The 25,252-nt window shown below is 38.4% G+C and overlaps 1 protein-coding gene across 7 annotated transcripts in view; it reads left to right on the top strand.

Moving 5' to 3' along the window:
* The window catches only part of NSD2 (nuclear receptor binding SET domain protein 2), a 99,964-nt gene that overhangs the window by 35,744 nt on the left and 38,968 nt on the right, over positions 1–25,252 (top strand). For 6 of the 7 annotated variants that reach the window (XM_059845332.1, XM_059845330.1, XM_059845331.1 and 3 more), the window contains 4 exons: positions 3,570–4,195; positions 19,343–19,508; positions 23,461–23,627; positions 23,958–24,449. In XM_059845332.1, the coding sequence (XP_059701315.1) occupies positions 3,599–4,195; positions 19,343–19,508; positions 23,461–23,627; positions 23,958–24,449 (1,422 nt within the window). In that variant the 5' untranslated portion in view covers positions 3,570–3,598. The remainder of the gene's footprint in view (positions 1–3,569; positions 4,196–19,342; positions 19,509–23,460; positions 23,628–23,957; positions 24,450–25,252) is intronic. The other variant, XM_059845329.1, reaches the window with a different exon arrangement.

Here is a 25,252-nt window from a genome sequence, read left to right as displayed (position 1 = left end):
ATTAATTCCAAACTCACAGCAGCACTGCTTGGTTGGTGGTTATTTTCTCCTTGCCCCTTCTTTTCCACTCTGTCCCCTCCTCTCACAGAGGGCCTGATCCTTCTTCTTATAGTGTTACTGTGAAGTTTTGTATAGTAAAGGTGGTGCAAAATGTTCCTGGCTTCAATTTTGATCTTCTTTCCTGAAACCCTTTGTTATTCCCATGTGTAGATTTTCTTTCTTTTACCCAGACCCCATAATGTAGCTTACTTTTTGCGAGGAGGACTGATATGTGTATCATTAACTTCCATCCCACTGGTCGTCCTAGAGATGGTGACTAACCTGCAAATTGCTGTCTACATGTCTCATCTCCCCATGGGATTTTATTTTCTGTTAGGTACTCACATCTGTTATCTTAGCCCATTATTCTGCCTCTTAATTTAAGCCTCTACTCATTTGGTTCCATTAAATCTTTGTACAAACATGGTCTATTTCCCATGTTTTATAATCTGTATCTCCTGGTTCTGATATCTTACAGTTTCAAATTACTGTCCTTGTCTTCATTTTCCCATTTACGATTGTTGTGGGTACATGAACTTCCTCCTTTTGCCAGTATTACTCCTGGATTTGTTGTCTCTTGGCTCCAGTGATTTGAGGAGCCTTTTTCAGTGCTTTCAGCTGTTTTTAGTGACCTGTATTAGTGAGAGTAATTAACTGAACCTTCACTCACTGAAGTTCTTGAAATCTGTGTATCTTCAGGTGGATCGGGCAAATCAAGGTAACTGCTAAAAGTTCAGGGTCTTTTTGTTTTGGTTTCTTTTTTGGTTTTTTGTGGTGTTTGAGTTGGGTTTTTTGTTGTTGTTGTTTTTGTTGGTTGGTTTTGTTTTTGTGATATGGAGTGCATACTGTTAGGTTTATTAGCTAGAAGGAGAATAACTTGATTTTTTTTTAAGCCATAGCTTTTAATTTGATTATCTGTGGGTCATTGTTCAGAGAAGGCCTTGAGAAGTTTGATCTGGCTTAAGCAAGGGGTCTGGAATAGATGATCTGAGGAAATCCCTTCCAGCCTAAGTTATTCTGTGACTATGGTGATTTTTATGTTTTGACATTCTTAGGATACCCATTCTAATTCATCAGTGTCCTGAGGTCGAGTGTACCAGTAAATCTCACTGGATTATTTACTGCTTTTTTGGAGGTATGCCTCAAGCTTGATGGCTTTGTAGCTTCAAGACCTATATGATGAAAGTAAGATTTATAATTCAGCCGCACAGAACAGAGTGTGGATTAGAAGATGCAGCTGGCCCCATGCAGAAACCCATCCATGCCCTGATCTGCAGTTTTTGGAGCCATCCTGCAGCTGCTCCTCGGCCGGGAAGAGCCGCGCCGAGCCCGGCGCCCACTGGAGGGCGCTGCGGCCGCGCGGAGCCGCTCCCTGCCCCGGAGGGGATTCGGAGCTTGGATGCCCAAATCCCATCTCTGGTTTGCTCCGTTCGGGATCCCTGCGGGTGAAGTACAGATTTAGCAACAGTCCGCTGGATTGGTTGTTTTGTTCTTGGTTTTGGTGGTTTTTCTAAGGAATTTTGCACTCTGTAACTGTGTGACATGTTTCCCAGCAGGTTTGACTTTTGCCCAGAGATTTATAGAATTTGTCGCTAGTTGTTTCTAAAGGGAAATGTGATTTCAGTTAAATCTGCTGACTCACACATGAAACACTGTCATGTTATTAATTGGGTTGAGAGTTTGTCTCATGTCCATGTTTTTGGAGAATATGCTGTGAAAGGACATGAGTTCCCTTTAAGTTTAGTAATTTATTCTGCTCTGATTGAGTTTTGAGTTTCCTTTTATCTCTGATTCCTCTTAAGAAGAGTTAATATAGTTGGCTGCTTTCTACTCATTTTATCAGAGATTTTATTGCTAATTCAGACTTCATCTGGCTAAAGAAAGATAAGAATTTTTTCTCTTTCAGATTCTCTTGGAGTTCAGGTACACTTGCTGTCCTTGCCTTGTTTAATGCCAGATTTTCAGACTGCTCCTTGTGCCTGGAGGGAGAAGGGTTTTCATCTCTCAAATGAGTCTATATAGCTTGTGTGGAATGACACCCTTTTGTCTTGTAGATATTTTAGAGCAGCGTGTTAGGGAGATGGGACCACTTGCTAAGGAGAGATGGCGTTACAGTCTTTAATTTTTTTCCTGCATCTTTGTAAATGAAAAGGTTTTTTGTTCATCAGCTGCTTTGAATTCAGGCTTGACATCCTTAAGAAGCTTTGGCAGTGCTCAGTTATGAACATGTTTACATTGCTGCTCCTGATGTAGAGCTATCAAAAATGCAAGTTGGAGGAATATGCCAGTTGTAAGCATTATAACCATGTGCATTAATAAACAAGGTGAGATTCAGAAGTGATTTCTCCCATAGCAACTGACAATTCAATTGTTATTCATCATGGTTTTTGCTGCACTTTTTTGGTAGTACAAGAGACTAGATTTGATAAAATTTTGATTGGATGTGACAGTCCTTGGACTTAATAATATATGAAATTGGTTACCTTGAGCATGGATATGATAATTATTGTGCTGAGCTTTCATAATATTTATGATGGTGTATTTTTCTATATCATGTATATACTGGACCCAGTAATATGAAGAATCTATGCAGGTGAATTTTAAAAATTGAAACCATCATCTTGCCTGGTTTAGGAGCACAAAGGAGTCATTCTGCCAGATTGATTTGTTTGCTACAGTGGTGTAATGTTGAAACAAGCAGGGTTAGCTTTTAGAACCACTGGAGAACCTGTTGAAGGCAGAAAATTGTGCAGTTTTAGCTTGTTGCATGTTTGCAAATTTCTGTATGAAAAGTGGATGTTAGATTATATTGTTGCCATGAAAAATCTAAAATTCCAGGAGTTGCTTTGATCATTTAAATTTTGTCCAGTATGGTCACTGGCCTGACGAATTAGCTGTTTCCCAGTGGGCTGGTGTTCCTGGCCCAAAAGGCACACTCTTTATTCATTCTCACAGCCAGAATGCCTTGAGAAATGTCTGGAGACTGTCTGAGCCGTGGTGTTTCTGCAGGGGGTGTGTTTTGATGGATGGTTGAAGTTTGGAGAGTGAGGAAGGGAAGCTTGTGATGCTGCTGTCCATAGTGTAGGTGCTACAGGAACACAGCCTGTGGGGCTTCTATGCTGGCACAACCTCTTGGAGATAAACTCATCTGGTTTATGTTGTTAATAATGATATTATCAGGTCTAACCTCTTACTTGTTTTATACAGTGCAGTACCTTTGTGTAGTTATTGCAAGCAACACTCACGCTGTAGGTGGTTAACAAATGGTTAAAATGAAAGCTGTGATTTTGCTTTCCACTTTCGATTTCATAAAATTGATGATTCATAGATCTGTTTTTCTTGGAATTTTTTTGTAATGCATATTAACAAATACTAAGGCATTTTGCCTCTGAAGATTGTAAACAAAGCTTTTTTTAGTAAAACTAATGAAGTACATTGAGTTTTATATTAGTGCTGACGTCTGTCTGAATACTTAATAGCTTTTGACATTTCTTGTTAAAAATATTTTTTGTCTTTTTGTCTTAATATAGCAGTGTAAGACTGGAAACATCTGGGCTGAATGGACTTTAGCATCAAAAGAAGTTCTCAACTGTTAACTCAAAAAATTAACTGCATCAAAATGAAGCAGGTACCAGAGATCCTTGGAAATACCAATGGGAAACCTCAGAATTGTGAAGTAAATCGTGAATGTTCTGTCTACTTGGGCAAAGCACAACTTTCTGCCACTCTACAGGAAGGAGTCATGCAAAAATATAATGGCCATGAGACTCTTCCATTTATTCCAGCTGATAAATTGAAAGATCTGACCTCTCGGGTGTTTAATGGCGAGTCCGGGGCCCAGGATGCCAAGCTGCGCTTTGAACCTCAGGAAATAAAGGGAGTTGGAACACCCCCCAACACTACTCCTATCAAGAATGGCTCTCCAGAAATAAAGCTGAAAATCACTAAAACCTACATGAATGGGAAGCCTCTTTTTGAGTCCTCCATTTGTGGAGACAGTGGTGCAGATGTGTCTCAGTCGGAGGAAAATGAACAAAAGCCAGCAAACAAGGAGAGGAGAAGCAGAAAAAGAAGTATAAAATATGACTCCTTACTTGAGCAGGGTCTTGTTGAAACAGCGTTAGTATCAAAGACTTCAAGCACCACTGAAAAGAAGGTAGTACTTTTTTAATGTTTTCTGTGTTTTGGGAGGTTTGTTGATGATACAGGAATTTCAGTGTTTGTATGCTCATCTTCAGGCATTTAGTAGGTGCCTCTCACAAACAGGAGGAGTGATTTTCTATGCCTCTCTTTGTCTCAAAAAAAGAACAGATGCACTCTAGTTCTGGTACCTGTTTCTTCCCCAGGATAGGAATACCCCATAAATTGTTTCCATATCAGTCAAATAAGTCTCCAGAGCAAATCAGGGCATGTGGAAGTATGTGATGTATGAAACAGAAACTTCCTCTAGACATGTAGCCAAGACCTAGTCAGGATGTGCACCTGAGCAAGGGAGCTGAGGAGGCCTCTACATTTAGAGATGGTCTTTAACTCCTGGAGAATGAGGTATTCTGGCTTCTTAATAAGCAGGTGTTTAAAAAAAATACCAAAAGCAACAACCTACCTTTTTCTCTATTTCTGGTTCTGAATGAAAAGCAAAATGTACTCAGCAGTCAGCTGGCTGATCAGCTGGCCTGTTTGCCATCAGATTTTGGCAATTGAAATGCAGTCCCTATGCCTATTTGTGATCTGAAAAGAGACAGTTTTGCTTGCTATAACTCAGTGACTTATTTTAGTTGAAAATATCTAGATCTTGTATTTGGTGTCATTAATTTTGTGGTCAAGCTCTTTGGTTTTTTACTTCTTTTAAGCATTGGCAGAAATGTTTAAATTTTAATAAATTTGCCTGGGTTCTGCTGAGAACCCTATTCCCCCTTTATTTAGCTTTTATTGCTAGACTCCATTTAAAGGAATGTGGTTTGCAATAACTTAATCTCAGAGGAAAAACCCTACATAGCAGGGACACTTCTTTGTATATTAAGTTTCTCAGTGAATAATTCAGAGTGGTGTTGTATAACAATGGTGATTGTTAATGAATGCTTTGGATTGTTAAAAGGTCTTGGTTTTGCACACCTTTAACACAGAATGTGTGTTATGGTTTTCTGTCAGCTGCAGTTAATCATGGAATTGTGGGCTGAAAAATACCTCTAAGACCATCCAGTACTACCATTAACACAGCCCTGTTGATTGTTACTTTCTTCCAAGGTAACACATACAGAGAAGAAACAGAGTTGCTGTGTTGCTAATTTTATTTGCAGTTCTATTCAATAAAACTAAATAATAAATGAGTTCACAGAACTGTGTAAATGTGTTTCTAGGTATCAGAAATATTTATCATTTGTTTATTGTTTGAATGTGTAATTTATCCTAAAATTATCAATACTCATGTTTTTCAGGAATGTTGTTCAAGAGTTTGTTTTCCTTAATTTAGTTAAGGAGAATGTCTTAACACTAACTGGTTCAGACTTTTCTGAATCATTACTCAGAGGTAAAAGGTATGGGCAGAGTTGATATTTTGAGTAATTCTTTGTCCAGCTCATTGTTAATAAGGATAAATTGGACTCAAAGATGGCATGTTTAATAGCATTGACAACTGAAGCATATTTGTGTGGGTTTGTTATTTAGGTTTCTTTTCAGAAAGAGGGGGTGATGTTTAATATCTCCACCTATGCAGTTTGTTCTGAAGCCCTTTACATTGGTTGTCCATTGAGAGTGACCTTTAATTTTTCCTGGTGTGCAGTTCATTTAAAATGAAAAGAAAGGTTTGTCTAGTTTCTTTGAGTTGTCTTTTGGGCAGAAATGATCAGGAGGAGACCACATCAGCACTGTTTCCCAGAGTGGCTGGGGCTCAGTGGCTGCTGAGTGATAGGGTTATTTGCTCCTGTGCCAAACCCCTGAGCTACCAAACCACCCCATCGAGGCAACCACCTGCTTCATCTCAGCCCTTGCAATATTGCAACCTTGCTCTTTTCAGAGTTTGAAACACAGGGTCACACTTCTGGCTTCTTTTTTTCCTAGCATAGTGCACTTCAAAGCACAAAGGTCAAAAGGAGAAGCATTTAAAGGTTGCAAGATGTTATTTTATAATTCCTTGACTGTAAAAAACCTGGGGCTTTTTTTTCTGTCACAGGGAGGGTTTGCAACTGTGCAGGTTTGAAATAAGGAAAAACAAATATGAGGGAACATGTGAAGGAGATTTTTCAGATGTTTGTCCATGTGTATTTGTCAGGCTTGTGACATACATGTGTTTTCTGTGATGATAACTGTAACGTCTCAGTATCAGTGTTCTTTGGTTTCAGCCTCTAGCCAGCATCCATGGCCAGCATCCAAAGCCTTAATGTTAGTGCATCATACTGTGGTTTTATGTAGCTGATTGTGGCTGCAAAGTGGAAATTAGGTAAATATCCTTAGAGTAAAAGCTGATTAATTTTGCACTCAAGTACCTGTTTATTGTAGGTTACAAGTTAATGCAGAACCTGTTTGTCTGGTTTTATTTTTCATCTGGTTTCTCTCTCAATTTCTTGTTGTCCAGCCTCTTACTCTTTTGCTTTAGCAAAAAATCACCATGTTTCAAAGGCAGCCTTTTGTGTAGGGTAATTATATCTCTGTCTGATGGACACAGCAGATTACTATTGCACTCAGGTGAGAGGCATATCATGTAACAAATGTTCCAGTGCTCTGCTGTTGGATGATCTTGTTTGGGCATTTTTTGTTAACAGAAATGAAGGCTATTTAAAACATTGTCTGTGAGTTAGTTTTCAGCTGGGAATAAATAGGATCTGCCCAGCTCTGACATGAGTTAGATTTCTGTTGATAACCACCAGCTTTTCCAGGCCTCTGAGAAACAGCTGTAATGCTGTCATTTTCCCAGGGTAAAGGAGAATAAAGTGGGACAATCTGTGGCTCTTTCCTCCTCCCCTCCGTCTTTCCACCCTTCTTCTCTCCACCTGAGGAGTTCTCTTTAAAATCCAGGCCTCTCATGATAAGGCTTGGTTTCACAGCTTTAAAGCCAAGGCAGTGCACCCTGGATGTTCAGTGTTATGGGTGGTGGATCTCATGTGTTAGAGGTTTGAATCAATGCCAGAATCAATCGTGGGCTCCTGGAGCTGCTCATGTGCCTGGGTGCCCCGGGACTGAGATCTGTCCTGACTGCTTTTCAAGTCACTCTTTTCACTGCCAGTGAGGAATTAGATTTTCTTACTCATTGCTTGTGTTAGAAGTGAAGCAGTCCTGTTTGGAGGAGAACAGCAGAGGTTTATTTCATATATTAATGTGAATTAATCCTGGTATGATCCCTAGAGCAATGCAGAGTTTCTGTACAGGAAACAGAGTACATAAGTGTGCAGCTTTCATGCTGGGGGTCCCTGGGTATGTCTGTGCTCTCTGACTGGGGGAGCAGCCCAGTCTGTGATCCTGGCACATCTGAGCTCCTTCTGCAGAAGCTGGGATGGGCTTACATGTGGCAGTTTGCCCTTTTGGCTGGGCTTCCTGGCCTGGCTTCCTAGCACGGGTGCAGTAGCTCACAAAAGCAGCGGCACTATGTCCAGAACAAACCTGGAAGTCCACATCTGCTCTACTTGCTAGTTTAAGGTTTCCAGCTGTGTAATACATGTACATGATCCAAAAACTATACCTTCCACATAGCTTCCTACCCACTTCTCATGTAGTTCTCTTCCAGAATTATACCAGAAACTTGGCAGGTTTTTCCTCTCTCTCTCTGCAGGATATGGCCTTTAATGACCTTGCAGTAGCTACATGGAGGGCAATTGCAAATTGCTGGAGAAATTCCACTTGTCCTTGTCATATGTTTATGTTGCCATTTCACTTTCACAGAGGAAAACTTTCTGGCTATCTCCATTATGTCCAATATCTAATTACTGGCAAAAATTAAAAAACCCAGTAAGAGTAGAACTGAAACAGTCTGAGAATGATCTTCTAATAGTGTCTGTGGTAACTAAATACAGGAAGCTGGGGGCCACTGAAGGTGATGATATTTCCCTGATGTTTGCATCTAATCAGGTAGAAGCCAGCACAAAGCAACAAGTTCCCTTTGTAATATTGGAGAATGGAGTTTGTTAAATGTATTATTATGCCATTGCAGATAGTACAGACAGACCCCAAGATTGCTCATTTTGTCTTAATTTCAAAAAGAAAAAGAAGAACAAGTAAAATAAGTATGGGTTTTCAGGGGAAGGACTTGATTGTTTCTTATCATCAGTTTTTAGGAATTCCTGGTAAAGTACAGTTACTGTACTTGTCACAAAATGTGCAGCTAAGCTGCCACAGGAATCAGGATCTGTCGTTGTAGGATAAAATGAACTCAGTCATGTCTTCCTTTTAAATAGACTCTCTAGTAGTATCAGATCCTGTTTTCAGGCTAGTGATTACACAGGCTGTCTGGCTGATGTCACCAGGATCCCAAAGGAGAAGGAGTAATCCTAAAAATCTCTTCAGGAACAAGAGAAATAACTTCTTACCCTTTTTGGAAGAGTTTCTGAAATACTGTTCTGCATTAGCCCTCAGTAAAGGATTAAATTTAGCTGAGCCTTGAGAACTTGTTAGTGCTAAGCAGCTCATGATGTGCAGCAGTAATTGTTACTTCAGTACTTTAAATTGTTTTTTTCTTAATGCCTCATTGGGAAAGTATCTTAAAGGACCACTTGTTCTTTAAGAAGCACTAAAAAGTATACAGCATTGTACTGGTTTGAGGGGAGCTATGAGTATTTTCAGAGTGGCTACAAAATTAATTGCAGAAAACCTGAGTATTTGTTCAGGCTTTCCATACCAGACTTCCTGTTCTTGTATGTAAAAATGGCTGATTTAAGTGCACTTTTTACGTAAAACTGTTGTCCCAAGAAGTGTTCCCTAAATACATTTTTTGTCCTCTCTCTTCGTAAACACGTTGGTGGGAGAATTCAAATCGAGTATGAAGTAATATCTTGAAATGTGGACAAAAATACTGCCTAAGAATAGCACTACCAAGATGGATCAAGGAGTCATTTAATTCAGCACCTCAGCTTGGGGTAGGGTTCAGTGGAGGAGGCATAATGGGGAATACAGATATTGCAAATCATAGAGTGATGCTCCTTTTGGATATACTCAGCCTCCAGCAGTTTGTGACTCAGAGGTTTCTAGAGCTGGTGACTTTGTATTTAATGGTTGTAGATGGCTGAATTCATGGAAGGAGACCTTGGGTTCTTTTTGAGCCAGTGTGAGCTTTTTGCATCTAGTACATGAAGTAACAGGGCAATAAAGCAGCTCTTTCACCTTTTCCATTTGCTGCCTACTTGCTTTGCTAGATTCTGCCATAATAATAGGAATAGGGATCATGGACTTCTGTTACTAGTCATTGTGCAGATTTCTCACAAACCTGCTCTATTTTGAATTTTAGCTTGTCCAGTACTGGTGTGTTGTTCCACATATTACAGAAGCAATTCCAGAATGCTACTTCATGTTACTCTGTTTCTGCACTGTGTTGCCCTTTGGGTTGTGCTGTCTTGTGTTTTATTTTAGAATAAGGAACCAGAACAATAGAGGACACTCAAAATATAAATGTCTTGTGAATGCATACAGTGGCATGTTAATGATTTTCTATATTGTCCTCAATTTCATTATTTTTCATTATGAATAATACTTAGCATATGATTGATTCCTGACTGCTTCTGAACACTGAGCCAGGTTTCTGTAGAAAAGAGCTGACCAGATGTAGCTAAGTCAAATTCAAACAATGTCCAGCATCTCTTGCATTTTTTCATATTTATCATTGGTTTGTGCATTCCAGAGCTTTTCCTATTCTTTTTTTTTGGTCTTTTGGGCATTATGGTGGACATGACAGATGAAGTAAAGTGGTGAGTAAGCCATCTTTTGAAGAACTAACTTCCCTTTACATGTCAGCAGCAGATGGTGTTGAGAGATTAATGGCAGTTTCTGGTTTTATAAGCTGACCAGATTTATTGTCAGTTTTTGCACAGGTAATGTCATGATTTAAGTGATTTAAAATCTCAGCTTTTCCTTTTCTTCCTCCTGTATTGACCACTCTAGGTTGGTTTGGCAAGGAATTTGCTGCTTGTTTCACTGTTTGTTTTTTTTTTTTAGCCTTTCTGTTGCTCCACTCAGTGTTCTGCTTAACCAAAATAATGCATGTCTAAGTCTCACATGTAGCAAGGAGTTAGAGCTGCAGTTCAGGGTTGTATTACTTGGATGGATTTACAGGCAGATATTTGGGAAACATTAGTGATCTGTACCAGATGTAATTTCTGGCCCTTATAGCCCCCTTCTGTCAAGAAAGAAAGAGATTTTGTAGTAACCCTTAGGCAAAGTAGCAAAAGCAAAATATTTTGATCTGTCTTGGAGACGTAGGTTCAACCTCCTTTACAAGTTTCCTTGTTTTAGAGTGGATTTTATGTAGGGCAGATGAACTTTAGGTTCTCCAAAAGAGATCTTTGTCCACAGACACTAATTTTATGTTTTCTATTACCATCTCTCATCATCTTTCAATTATAAATAAAGAGATCCGATTGAGCTAACTTATATTTTTGCTTTTTGTGAATACCTAAAGTACCTACAGGAGTTGTGCTCCCATGCATCATAAAATAGTAGTAGCTAAAACTGTATGTTGTCAATAATCAGAAATCAATTCCCTTCTCAGAGGGACTATTTTTAAAAATTTTTAAATTACTATTTTGAAAGCTCACTGGAAGAGAGAAAACTGAGTCTTGTGTATATCTTTGTTAAACAAGCCCTGCTGTGCTTGTGTGAGGAAGGGAATTTTTGACCTCATAGCAATAACTAATGCTAGAAAAGCTTGATTTTGTTTATTTTTTCTGTTTTGTTTGTTTGGTAAATAAATGTCAACTTGAGTGTATGTTGTGGATGCTTGTGATGAAGTGAAACAATTTGGGATCTTAGTTCTGGTGGAATTGACAGCATTTTGGTTACATGCATCATGATTTTGGACTGCAAGATTGCCCTATTTTAATATTCATATGGGGTTGGGATTTCCCAGGTTTTCTGTACATTTTTATTGCTGGAAATCAGGGATGTTTCAGAAATAAGCTTCAGCATTGCCAAGTTAAGGTAATGTCTGTCTGTTTAGGATTTTCTTGGTTGTCTTCCCCTACCTGTCTCAGGCTTATTAACCACTGATTTGATATTTCATCTGTAGAAGAGGAGGACCTGCTAGGTGAATGTAACAGCAGAACCTGTGAAAGTTCTTGTGCCTGCCTTTAGGTATGGGAATTCATTTTAAAGGTCTGATCTCTAAAGCAAAGTAGTACTTGGTCTGTGTCAAAATATTAGTTAACTAACAGAGCCCTTTTATGCCAAATAATTATTTGTCCTGTTTAAGCTTAGCTGCCTTCAGAAGTGTTCTTGTTATTCATGAAAAGAAAGGTAGAGATAAGTCTCTGCCTTCACCAGAAAAGTGTCCTGTAAATCTAGTGGCCTTTTGGCTGTGCTGTCTGGACTTGGGTTTTTCAGTTTTCTGACAATATTAGGATTCAGAACATGTACCAATGCTGTCCTGGATGTCTGTGAGCTGCCAGGAGGAGGATACCTGTTCAGAAAGTGTCTTGGGAAAACTCTGTAAGGGTGTAGAAGAGTGCTAAAGATAAGGTCCTGTTACAGATTCTGATCTTGAAGAATGTGAAACATGGTACATGCAGATAACAAGCTACATATGGATATGGCATTCTGAAAATCTGTAGGTATGCTGAGCTGATTTAGCTTTCATTCTGTTATCCTGTGTGAAGTTCATATGGAAATTGTTCAGAAATAATCATTTTTCATGCCAGAGTTCCTCATGGCTCTGCAGTTATGTTTTCACAGATTTCTGTAGCATCTTGTATCCACACTGTCTTTTATACCCAGATACCACATCAAAAGTTTAAACCTTTGAGGGTGGGTGAAGGTTAGACACACAGGATATAGGCAGAAATCTTTTTCTAATACTCATTATAAAAGGTGGGTGTATTCATTATGATCAAACATCATCTAATTTAACTTTCTGAAACATGGAACCTTTCATTAATATAAGCCAGTAACTTAAAATTGAGGAGGTCATCTAAATGAAAATGCAGAAATTCAGTAAAACAGCTGAAAGAAACTAATCTCCATATTTTTAAGAAAGACTGAGGATTGGGAAGTGTTCCAGATCTCACGTTTTACTGAATCTCTGAGTGATTGAGTCTGTTTCTCTTCAGCTCTTTACTCTGAAAGAAGAGTTGTGTCCCAGTTACTAGAATATAATTTAAAGTTTATGTCTGAAATACTTGCTTATATAGTGTTTGGGTAAAGGAAGACTGATTTGAGTAGACAGATTTGCTTTTAAATGGAATTTTCTCATCTGCTAGAGACTTGTTAATGAGGGAACCAAAGCCAGAAAAAAAAAAAAAAATTGAAATGGAACCAGGAGTTTACTGCTTGATTTGAAAGACAAATTTGAACTTCTGTCTTGTTTTAAAATCCACCACCTACATGCTGAAAAAAACATACATCCCTGTCTAAACTTAAATTAATTTTGTCTTTTGTTTGCCTTCCCTCCTGGAGAGAAGGGTCCTGCATGGTGATACTCAGCCTGCTGTTCACTATCTGCTTTAGATGAGTTTGTGGGAAGAAACAAGGAAACAAACCCATTGTGGTAAAACTTAATATTTGGTTCAAACAGCTTCAGCCAGCACAGAAGAGTTTTCAGATCTGCAGTGATTTTCTTCAGCATTTTTTGACATTATTTTATAGCTTTACCATCTAAGCACGTTGAGGGGGAAAAAAAATAATCTGGGTTGTGGCAGGAAGATAAAAATATACTGTCTTCAGCAAACTTAATTTTTCATACTGTCAGATTTGACTCCCTTTTAATGATAAATTAAGTAAGTGGTTAGTAATAGAAGAAAATGAAGGGTAACTTGATGAAATAAATACATTTAATGTAATTGCTCTCAAAATTGAATTTGGAAGACTTTAGTTAAATCTCTAGTTTGATATGAAACAATTACAAATCTGGAAAACTTAGCAAGTGAATTCAGAATAGAGTTTGTTTGCTTTTCTGTTCTGATGTAGACATTTCATGTCCTCTTCCCCCTCAGCAGTCTTTACCTCACTGTATATTTTATGATGTTGTTGCAGATTTAATTGTGCAGATATGGATGCAATGGCCTTTTGGGAGCTGCAGTCTTTGGAATGCTCTGTTGTAGTGTCCTCTTCTGTATTACTGAAGATGGAACATAAAACTTTGCCAGTTCATTGCTTCTTTCTTTGTTTCCTCATCCTTCTCCTTTCTGTAGTAATAATTCCACAATTTTCCTTAATCTTGTGAGGTTCTGGTTTACTCTTTACTCTTCTGCCTGAAGCATTCTCTCTGCAGGCAGGGGTTTGTAAGTATCTGATTGCACAGCATTCTTCCATTACAAAGTGAACAGAATATAACAAGTGAAAAAAACTTCAGTTTTAGTCTTAATGTGTTCAGTTTTTTGTCATTTACTACCTGAATATGCTCCCCTGCATCCTAGAATGTGGGAGATACCTCAATAAACATAGGTCCTCTCAGGCCCTTTGGGCATAGACACATTCACTGTAATGTGTGAATTATAATATTTTTAAAAAATTTAAAACCACTTAAGCAGTTAGGGTTGTGAGGATACTGTATTTTCTTTATATAGGCAGAATCACAGAGAATGAGATTTAAGTTGCCCCTTTTTTTGTTTGAAGCAATAGTACATAGAGAGGAGTTTGCACTGCTTTTGATCAGCTATAGTTGTAGTTTTGGGCTTTGAAGTGATTTGAGTTAATGAGATTTTTGTCCTCAGTCAGAGAGTGAGAAGCAGCTATTTCTCTGTGGGGTGACAGGGTGTCTGTCACTCTTGGGGACAGTATCTGTGTCCCTGGGTGCCTTGGGCTGAAGACTGAATGTGGATTTGTCTTTTGGCATATGAAATTCCTGAATTTTTCACAAAGCAAGAGATTTTCTAAGAACACAATTGTTATGGTGTTTTTTTTTGAAGAAGGAAGGCACAGGATTGTTGTCCTGTTACTTTGGTTTGTTGTTTTTTTTTAGGTTATAATGCCCTTAGTTGTTCAGGAATTCAAGCAGTAAAATATTACAAAAATAATATTTTCTGTTCTGTTGCTCTCTTCTTCTCCAGACACACCAACCACCTCTCCTGAACCTCTGAAAGGAATGAAGTTTTTTCTACTACCATTTCCTTAGTTCTCTCTCTGTGCTGATAGACAGGGAAGACAAAACAAAACATTTTCACTTTTATTTTCATTACACAGGATCATGAGAGACAGTAGGAGTTTTAGCTGACAAAGCACAGCAGAAGTAGATAGCAGGAAGAGAAGAATAATGTGGGTTTGGTCAGCAACCAAGCTTAGCTTTTTCCATAGTAAATCTTATCTTTTTCCATAGGAAAGAAATCGGTTTGACTAAGTTTGTGTGTTCTAACTTCAATTCAGAATACATTTTAATAGTATCTATTCTGTTTAGGGGCCTTGGTTATTTTGGTTTAGTTTCTTTGTAATGTGAGCTTTGTTTTCCTCTGGCCTGCAGCTGGACCTCCAGCAGTCTGTGTTTGTAGCAGGGCCCTCTGCTATAGTGAAAGTGGAAGTTCTCTGGTACAGAGTGAAACTGAATTGAAAATGAAAACGGAAATACCAGATATCTGCAGCTTAAGCTGTTCAATATGTACTTCCTAGTTACATTGCACAGAAAAGAGCATTTACTGTCTTCACTTGTCTTAATGCTTCATGCTTTTTTTGTCCAATATTAAATTCTTGTGATGTTGTGAAGATGTGAGAACTTCACCAGTTTTCAACATTGTTCTTTGTATAATCCCTTTGTGGCAATTAGCACAGGAATTTTTTTTGATGGTTTCTATAGCTTTTCAAGTTTATATAGTGAAGTAGTAGTTCTTTGCTCAAGGTAATTTGCAATCATTTTGAAGGGTTATAATTCCTTGCACATGATCATATACACACAAAATAGCTGAAATATACACAAAACACCACTGTGTACTTTTTAAAGAGATAAAGTAATTTCAATCTGACACCACCTAATAAGCCTTCTAGATGTTTTTTAAAAAAACTATATTTCTCCCTTGTTTACTAAACACTCATCATGGTGTTTTCATAGCAGAGTCTACAAACAAACCTAAAGCTCTCAATGCACTAAAGATGCTGTCCTTAAATGAATTTGGTTTTGGTCATTTAAAGATACTTTTAAGCTTTGAAATGACCTGTTATTCATGGTGTGTTCTTGTCTCACCATATTCAGGCAGATTAGAACTAAATGGAAGTTGATTGGATTTTTTTGAGCAAATGTAGCCAAAGTTAATTAAAAACTAGTGGTGTTTTCTATGGTCAAACCACTTCTTTGGGCTGGTAGAATGCTGACAGCAGTGTTGTGAATTCTTGTCAATCTGCCTGTCACTCTTTGCCTGTGAAAGTGCTGAGGGAATGACAAACAAATCTGTCATACGTTAAGGAAAGAGGAAAGGCATGTTAAATTTTTGTTTTATTTTTCAGTCCTTCTCAGCCTATTGCAGCTGCTGGCCCAGATGAGTTTTTGAGGATTCTGCTTCTCCTCTAGTCATAATTTCTCAAAGGGAAACTCAGTTGCTGTAAACGACTTAATCAATTTTCACACTCCACATCCTCCTGGACAAAATAAACTTGAAATCCATCTAGCTGCCTTCCCAAGCAATTGTTTTCATTACTCCAGAAAGTCAGGAATTTCTGTGCCTGCCATCCTGAGTAGTGCAAAGCCTGTGGAGTGGTTTGTGTAACCAGTGTTAGGATTAGTCTGTGTGGGAGTCATCACCTCCACCTCAGCACTGCCCATCTTTGTGAATTCTCTGTAGTCTTCTGTTTGAAAGGGGAACAAAATCCTCAAATTCCTTAAAGTAGAAAAGTACTCTGATCCCAAGCTGTTTCCTTCGGATGTTTAGTGTAGCTGGTTTGAAGTTTGGGGCTGGGGTGACTGAGGTGGGAGTTCCTCAGGCTGCAGAGCTTGCCTGTAATTAAGGATGGAAAGGTTAAAGAAGGTCTGCAATTAAATGGTTTTAACTCTGGCAAAACTGCAGTTAAAAGTAATGGGATGGGGCACTCCAGACTTACTTAGCAGTGACAGAACCAGAGAGAGTTCTTTGCTCCTCTGCAGCACAAGGAGACTGCTGACATTAATGGGTAGGAGATCTAATTACAAGTGAGAACAATTTCAAGAAGTAATGAAAAAGACACAAAGGAGCCATAATTTGAGGGGAAGGTATTTTAAAATAGTTGGGTTTTGTGTGATCTTCTCTTTCTTTACAGTTCTAAACCAGGACTTTCCCATCTTAATTTGTTTGCTTAAGTGTCATCACAGGAAGAATTGATCAGGCCTGGAGGAGGAGATGTTCCCTGCATTCTTCCCTGCATTCTCACAGCCCACCCCAGGACTGTGCTTCTGGTCCTGCCTCTCCATCTTCATGGGTGCACTCAGATGCCCTGTGCTGGCTGACCACATACTGTTATGAGTTCAGACTTCCCTAAACAACTTTGGGAGGAGAAAGAAACTGCAAGCCAAATTACTTTTCTTCTGTACCACTTTGTAATTTGACAGTGATCTCCTGTTCTTTAAAAATGCAGAGAATACAAGTGTCTTATAAAGGAGGTTCAGTCCTCAGTGTATGAGAAGAGAGATACCAGGAGGGGATTGGGTGGCAGATTTGTTCAGATATTTTTTCTTTCCCCCCCTCGCATTAATAATTAAAATAACCCTACCTGGATACTGAAGTAAAATCTATACATATGATTGTAAAATCTATACATGTGACTGCATTTGGTTTGCAAAAATGTTTCTGAGAGGGAATATTGAACAAACTGTTGGTGTCCTACAGCTGCATGTCCAAAGTGCATGCCAGGAATTGCACCTCATTGTTTACTGTTGAGATACCTATGGAATACATCAGAGCAATTCCCAGAATGAGAAAATCAAACTAAACCAGAATGGTGTGGGAAAGTAAGATGGAAGTGAGCAAGTGGTGATATTTTCTATAGACTTCTTAAAAATCTCATATGAGAGCTCCATGGATATCAAATGCTGTGCTGTATTTTGCCATTCTTTTAAAGTATGAATGTTTTATCAATAGAAAAAAACATAAGCACATCAAGCCCACCACAGATAAACCTTGCAGGTTTTGTCAGAGCCTGTCATTTTCAAGTTTTTTATCATGATCCAGTATAGTAAAAGAATTCTGGGCATTTCTAAAATTTTGTGAAGTGCTTGTAGACACACTGGAATGTGATATTCACCCCTGTACTGCCACCCCTTTTATATTATGCTGCAGTTAGAAGCACTGCTAGAGCCTTTTCATTATTCCAGCCAGCTCTCTCTCAGACTAGAGTCATAAATCTTTGTAGCTTAGTTGCACTTTCTGAAGAATACAGGGAGTCATAAATTAAAAATGAGTTTCAGGCTCCTGAGTAACTTTCACATTTCTGAAAAGTTGATTCATTGAAAAAAAATTCCATCGTACCTCTTCAGCTGAAATGCTGAGGTTGGTTTGTTGTGTTAGGATTAATGTTTTTCCAGACCTGCCCCTGACATATGGGCTTCTTAATTCTTGGCTTTTAAGCCTAACTTTTAACATCATGTTTAACTGCTAGAAAGAGCATTTGATTTTTCACATCTGCTTGGAATCTTTTAGGTCTGTTGAGAGTGCTGGACTTGAGGCAAGCTCGCAGGAGGGGTTTTCTGACAGTCTTAGAGAATTCTCAGGGAGCCAAAAACCTTGAGACATGGGAATGTAGCTCTAGCTGGAGTCACATGAACCAGAAAAGCTGAATCATGGATGAGTAATTGTCCCTAGCAATCAGAGGACATGGCTTCATGTATGTTTACCAAGCAGAGTTTTAAAAGCTTTGCGAAATGGATTTCTGAGTACGTTGAGTTTTAGGGGTTTTGACTGGATGTACCTCTCTGTGTTTGAGTGGCAAATAAATCTCTATGCAGTTGCAGCACATCAAAGATTTTAGTTGTTTGTGTTTGGAGTATAATGTGTAATTACTTATGGGAGTATTTGCTGGATTTGAAAATATGTACAAGGTAAAGTGACCTACTCTGATTCAGCATAATGCTCCAAGTACTTGTTTCTAAATTGTAGATTTCTGCTCTCTTAACTGTCTTCTTTCCTCTTGCCGCTTTTAATTAATTTTAACTGCCTTCTGAATGATGAGCTGGTATTATACAACATGAATTATAAATGTTGCATATAAATTTACTACTAGAAAATTGAAAAGGAGATTCAAAATACGTGATTTTATAAAATATGTGATAGGTCTGTAATGAGATACCTTCTGTGCTTTTTTACAGAGTTAATGCTTACCTAGATAAAGGTGCAGTCTGTTTATATCAAATAGAACAGATGAAGCCAAAGAGACAAAATGCAGCTAACTCTGTGAAATGGTTTTAGTTGATGAATAGATGTCTGTGTTGCTGAACTTTGCTATGATGTAGTAAAAATGAGTCTGTCATAGGGGAACATGAAACACCCTTGGAGCTAAATCTATCCCTTGAAGGGGAAATAGTTCTGTAATTGTTTTCCAGCAGCTAAAATAGCTGTACAGCATCAATGGAGCACTCACAAACTTTTACTGTTAGAACTGGAACAGAAAAAATCTCACAAAAATATGTGGGGAATGGTTCATGTTACAAGTTCTCAGTATGTGAAAAAGCAGCTGAAAGATGGAGGGCTTGAGGTTTTAAAACTGGTTGTTTTTGTAGTTTCTATTCAGACATAAAGATAGTGTTTCAGTCTGTTCTAGTCTGGGGGTTTTGTTTGGTTTTGGTTTTTTGACTTTGTGGGATTCTTTTACTCTAATACTAAATTGTGTGTATAGCACTTAACTTGATTAAAAATGTTCAATACACAGGGAGGTTGACTTTTCCACATCTACATCCAGTGCTCAGGTAACGTATTTGAAATCAAATTAAGCCTTCCTGATGGTCTCTCAGAAGTTATTTGAAAAGATAAAGGTAAACCACAGCTTACTTGCCAATATTTCTAATTAAAAACAAAACTGTAACTGGAATGTGGATTTTTTTCACTGTTAGAGAACAAAAGCTATGACTTTAAGGTTTTCATTACACATGAAATGCAATTATTGTTTACTAGCAAACATGGCAGCACTTTGTTCTTATGAACTATTTCTTATTTTCCTCCTTTTATTATCCCTGATGCATATCTGAAAAAAAGATGATCAGTTTGGCTTTTCTTTTTTTCTTTTTAAGGCTTCTGCTAAGAGAGATCAAACTCAAAATACCATCAAAGAGGAGAAAGTCCACCTGTTGAAGTATAACATAGGAGATCTAGTGTGGTCAAAAGTGTCTGGTTTCCCATGGTGGCCATGTATGGTTTCTGCTGATCCTGTTCTCCATGCCTACACTAAACTAAAAGGTATGTAATTCAGATTTCTTCAGGTGTACAAAAGTATTGCTTTGCAAAAAATCTGTTCTGATTAGCAACTTCTTGTCAGCAGGAATGTTAAAATCATGTAAATGCTATTCTTGAGCATATAGCAGTCTGTCTTTTAACTCATGTGTTCTCTGAAAGATACCAAATTGTGAGCTGTCAAACTGGGTGGAGTCTTCTTAAGAAAAGAAAAAAACCCAAACCTAACAATGTTTTTCGTTGTTTCTGTGGAGATGCTTGGTAAATTCATACAGGCTAAAGATTTTATTAAAGCTGATGGGAATTAAATATTCCTGATGAAGCAATCCATAATTTAGGCAGCTAAATTTTCTCTGATTCATAGAGTCAATACTGATTCCTACAGTCAATACTAGTTGATTTTAAATGCAGGAACTACCAAGTGTTAATGTAATTTTTAAAAATGAATCTGTACAATTTCTTAATCTCATTTGCACCTTTGTTCTCTGTTCTGATACCTGCAACTTTTTGAGGCTTTAGTAGCAGTAAATATTTAGACTACATATTAAGAAATAGTTGGAAGGGCTGAAAGCAATGAAGCATTGGGATGGATTGCCCAGAGAAGTGGTCTGATCTCGTTCATAGGAGGTTTTTAGAACAAATTGAATTAATATCTCTAGGATTATAGCTAGATTCAAAATTAGTAGAAAACTAAGTGGCTTCTTAAGAACCTTTTCAAACATTCTTAATACAGTTGTTGGAATGATTATTATAGACTCCTCAGGCAAATTTTCCTTGTTGCAGTCTTTCAGAGTTTGGATCAGGCAGTCCCTGTCACTTTAAGTCTTTGGATTATTAGGTCTGTTATGACTAAAGAGATGGATTTTGAGAGTAGTAGAGCTGTGTACTTGTTCCTAACAATTTCTCTGTTCCTTGAAAGGAGCAAGGTTTATGTTCATTACCCAGAATCTTGGTGGTGCATCTTTATCAGAAAGTGTAGAAACAGACCCAGGAAAACCCAGTACCAAATGTCTGAATGCAGCCTGTGGAGCAAGAACAGAAAGAAGGGCCCACGTACTTTGTAGTGTTAATTTCCCTCTCTTTGAAGTGATGGGAATGATGGTGATTTCTCATATTTGCTCTGGAGTTGGTTTGGGCCTTCCTTTTCCTTGAGGTGTTTAGTCAGGGTCCGAGCAGCCATCCTGACTACTGAATGCATTCTGATGAGTGTATTTTTGTCAGTAGGTATTTCCAGTCTTACCTTCCACCTACTCTTTATTATTTATTATCAAAAGTCTCTTCTTGCAAAAAGAAAAGGTCTTTTTTCAGGGAGTTTTAAGAACAGTGAGCTATGTCTCTGTACTTCTCATGTCTAGGCTTAGGATCAAGTGTTTAAAAGCAGTCTGAATTTCTGGATGTTGCTACTTGATTTGATCATTCCAGCTGATTAGGCTTAATAAAAATTAATAGCTTTCAACTTGTGGGAAGTAAATTTTTGTGTAAGAAAGTCTGTGCTGAGTCTGCCTAAAGCTCCATCTCACTGAATATCCTGTCTCTGGCTGTGGTCAACCACAGATGCTCAGATACAGAGAAGCAGCAGGGAAGTGGTGGGTTCCCAGAGCACTCTCCCAAACTGCTAACAATTAGTTGTTTCAGGATTCTGTGGGCCAAAAATTAGGTTTGCCTATGTAACAACCTTTAATGAATATCAGAAGATCAAGGCAACCCCAACGATGGGGAGAAATGATGCATGTGACTCCATTGATATCAAAAGGCTAATTAATTAGTTTATTATACTATTCTATTCTATACTGTATTGCACTACATCTAAACTGAAACTGCACAAGCACTCAACCTAACAAAACTGCCCAGAATCTGGTGGCTGTCAGCCAACAGTCCCGACACACACATGGATTCAATTGGTCAGTAAATCAAAACACTCACACCAGAATCCAATTACCAATTCCCTTCAGGTAAACAATCTTCCACAATGCATTCCACTTGCTCCAAAACACAGGAGCAGTAAATGAGGTAAGCATGGTTTTTTCTTTCTCTGAGGTTCAGGGAATGTGAATCCCAGAAAATCCTTGGGAAGTTGGGCCTTGCTTTTCTTTGTGAAGAGAAATGAGGCCACAGATGAATGCCATTCTTTTATCCAGGAGCATTGGTACAAATTCAACTCTCAGAGGATACCTGAAGATTCACCACTAGCTTTGTGACTCTAGTGGCAGGCACTATTACTGAGTCTCCCTAATTAGGCAATTACAGCTGTCCAGCATTGCAGTGCAAAAGGAGCACAGTGCCTGCCTGCTTGGCAAGTGGGCTCTTGGCAGATCTTTACAGGAGGTTGGAAACCTAGGCTGTGGCATCTCTGTATGCAGCCAGAGTATCCTGGTAAAATAGACAGATTAAGTCAGAGATTAAGTCACAAGAGCTCTGTAGTCACTACTTAAACATTTTCTTGATGAGCCTCAAGTAATTGCTGTGCAAGAGAATTGTTCCTGACTACACAACACTGGAACATATATTAGACTGCTGATTGGATGTGTGATGATTACAATCCCAAGACTTTCCCTCTGTCCTTCCTCTAGATTCTCATATCTGATCTCAGATGAGTCATTATAATTCTTCTAGTACTCATAGATGTTTTTGTATATAGTGTAAGTTTGTAATTGTTATAAACCAATACATGTAGATATTAAAATTTTTGTCCATACCATTAATTAGGTTGATTTCATATTACCTTTCCAGATGCCATATTTTACAAGATTAATCCCCTATTAAAATAATTATCACCATGAAAAGAAAGTTCTTTCTAACTCTAGGAACCCCAAAAATAGAGTATGAAGCAGTCAACTAGATCTATTTGGTGACTAAGCCTGAAGACATGCAGTGTATGAATAATGGAATTCCTTATGGAATCTAGACCTAGTTTGAAGTCACCTGGAACAGAATTGTGGCTCTTATTTTCACCTTCTGGGTGTCCATCCCTCCCTGAGTTGGTCTGCTGCCCAGTCTATGTATTGGACAAACTGGTGTGGTGACACTGGAGGAACCACAGCTACTGTAGGGAGCATTTTTGATCTAGCAGGATTGAATTTGCAGACACAGAAGTGCAGGTTAAAACCTTTTCTATTTTTAAACAAGACCATAATTTGAACACTTAGCAAACCTGCAAGTTCTAATGAACAAGGTGTTAGAAGACATCTTAAGTGTGATCTCTTACCTCGGCCTTTGAGAAATTCATTGTTAACTATGAACCCTTTGAGTTCTGAAAGTGGTTTCTTCCCCCTTTGTAAAATAGCTGAGACTTTTGAAAGGGAAAGGTTGTATGCCTGTATTGTGCCACAGTGAGACAATGTTCCTCTTGTTTTTCTAGGGGAAAAAAGGGAATATTTTTAGTTTTAGAAGAAAAAATGCTTATTTAGATGTCAAAATTGTACTCTTATCCCTCCACTCTCCCGCCAGCCAAATCCTTTATTGATTTCTTTGATTCCTGAAAAATCTTGATTATTATGAAGTTTTGATTGCAAGGGATAAAACCAGATGAAGTATGTGTCTCTGTTAAAGAATATTGAAAGATAAAGTTGAGGAGATGTAGAGAGGAGGCTCAGTGCACAAGCTCTCCAAGCTGTGGAGCTTTCTCAGTGTTCATTGAGAAATGAATGCTAAATTCATTTTCAGAAATACCCAGACCTACATGTAAAGTTAACATACAGGGAAAATAGACAGGTGATTGTAACCTCCAGTTAATTTAGCCAAGCATATTCTTGCTAGGAATTAAACTATTGAGCTTTTGGGTCAGACTTCATACATTATCTTTCAGAGACTTTCAGGCTGATTTAAATGGATTTTTGAACGTTTATCCAGTTTTTCCTGTGCTTTTGTTATGGCAGCTGTAGCAGCTTACACACTTCAAGTCTGCAGGGGCTTACCAGAGTTTGTATCTTAAATAAATGTGGTTTTTTTTAATTTTCAGGACAGAAGAAGAGTTTTCGTCAATACCACGTTCAGTTTTTTGGAGATGCCCCAGAACGAGCCTGGATATTTGAGAAGAGCCTGGTGCCCTTCAAAGAAAAAGACCAGTTTGAACAATTATGCCAAGAGAGTGCAAGACAAGCCCTTACTAAAGCAGAGAAAATAAAGGTAAGAGGTTACCAAATCAGGCAGAGATGTACTGATATAAATAGGTATTATAAAAAGCTTAAAGACAGCTTGTTTTACAGGAGTCTTACATTTCATTTATAGATGCAAAGGATGGGGTGATTTACCACTGTCTGTTACTCAGTAAACATCAGTACTCTTCTGCTTTGTCACGGATTCATCTGTGGTATCAGGAGTATCCAATGCAGCTCCATTTGAACTCTGAATTAGAGATCTGCATGACTGTTAGTCTCTTGGGATTGTTTGATGTAAATGTCAGCATTCTGCAGTCACGAGTGGGCAGATTGCTCACAGGGCTGTCTCCTCTTGCAGATGCTGAAGCCGGTGTCGGGGAAGCTGCGGCCGCAGTGGGAGATGGGTGTGAAGCAGGCCAGTGAAGCAGTGGGCATGCCAGTGGAGGAGCGCAAGGCCAAGTACACCTTCATCTATGTCAGGGACAGACCCCACCTTAATCCTCGAGTGGCAAAGGAGGTTGGCATTGCTGTGGAACCCTTGGAGGAGATGGATCAGTCATCCTACTCACATGAAGAAACCACTCCAAATCTGAAATCAATGAAGGAGTCTGGCATTCCTAGCAAGAGGAGGAGAAGGACATCAAAACTCTCTGCTGCTGATGATGTGCAAGAGAGCAGTCAGTTGGAGGATAAGAATACTACTCCTCAAAAGTCATCTGAACAGGAAGAATCCAAAAGAGGGATAGGCTCCCCTCTCAATAGAAAGAAAACTCCAGCATCTACTCCACGAAGCAGAAAGGGCGATGCAGTATCTCAGTTTTTGGTCTTTTGTCAGAAGTACAGAGATGAGGTTAGTCTCTTTTAGCTGTTACTATTGTTGATTGCCTCTTCTAATTTCTGTACTTGAAGAAACCACTTTAGTAAACAAAAATTAGTTATTACTGCACAATCCATGATATTCTGGGTTTGACAAGGTATGCCTGCATCAAATCTTATTCTAGACAGAAATAGAGAAAGAAGGGAATGCAAGTGAGCAATATAAACAAGATGGTGATAACTGCTATTGTATTTCAAGCAAAAGTTGTCTTAGTGTCTTCCTACATAAACCAGTAGTCCTTTGTATTAGCCATATTTTGTCTTTAATGGATGTACAATATAATACATGTGCATACATATATGCTCAGGCAAATATAACAAAGATTATGCTGTTCATGGCAATCTGTCTGTAGATAGCTTTTATATTCTTATTGAGGACATGGCTCAGTTGATTCTGTGTGTTCCTTTATCTTTGAACACCTCAAAACTTAATTTGCTTATCCAGTACCTTTTGCTGAGGTTCAAAAGAAGCTGCTTACCAAAGCTTGTAAAAATCACTGTCAGTGTGTGCAATCTTCTGGGACAGAAACTAGGTCCTCTTGAGGCACTTACACTCCAATACAAGGGAGAATAAATAAATACCTTATTATCAACATTTTTTAGGAAGACTTAAAAGTATAAAAGCACTACTGCTGGTGTAGCTCATTACTTTAAAATCAGGACTTGCCATTTTTTGTCCTTAGAACCTTTTGCTCCATTTACAGTACTGTTCCATAATCTGAAGCTAGTGTGATATCTTATGTTTTCTTGTACTTGTACTATTACATGTTGTTCACA

Source organism: Haemorhous mexicanus, chromosome 4, assembly GCF_027477595.1.
Source record: "Haemorhous mexicanus isolate bHaeMex1 chromosome 4, bHaeMex1.pri, whole genome shotgun sequence".
Classification (NCBI taxonomy): domain Eukaryota; kingdom Metazoa; phylum Chordata; class Aves; order Passeriformes; family Fringillidae; genus Haemorhous; species Haemorhous mexicanus.
This window is presented reverse-complemented; position numbering and strand designations above follow the sequence as displayed.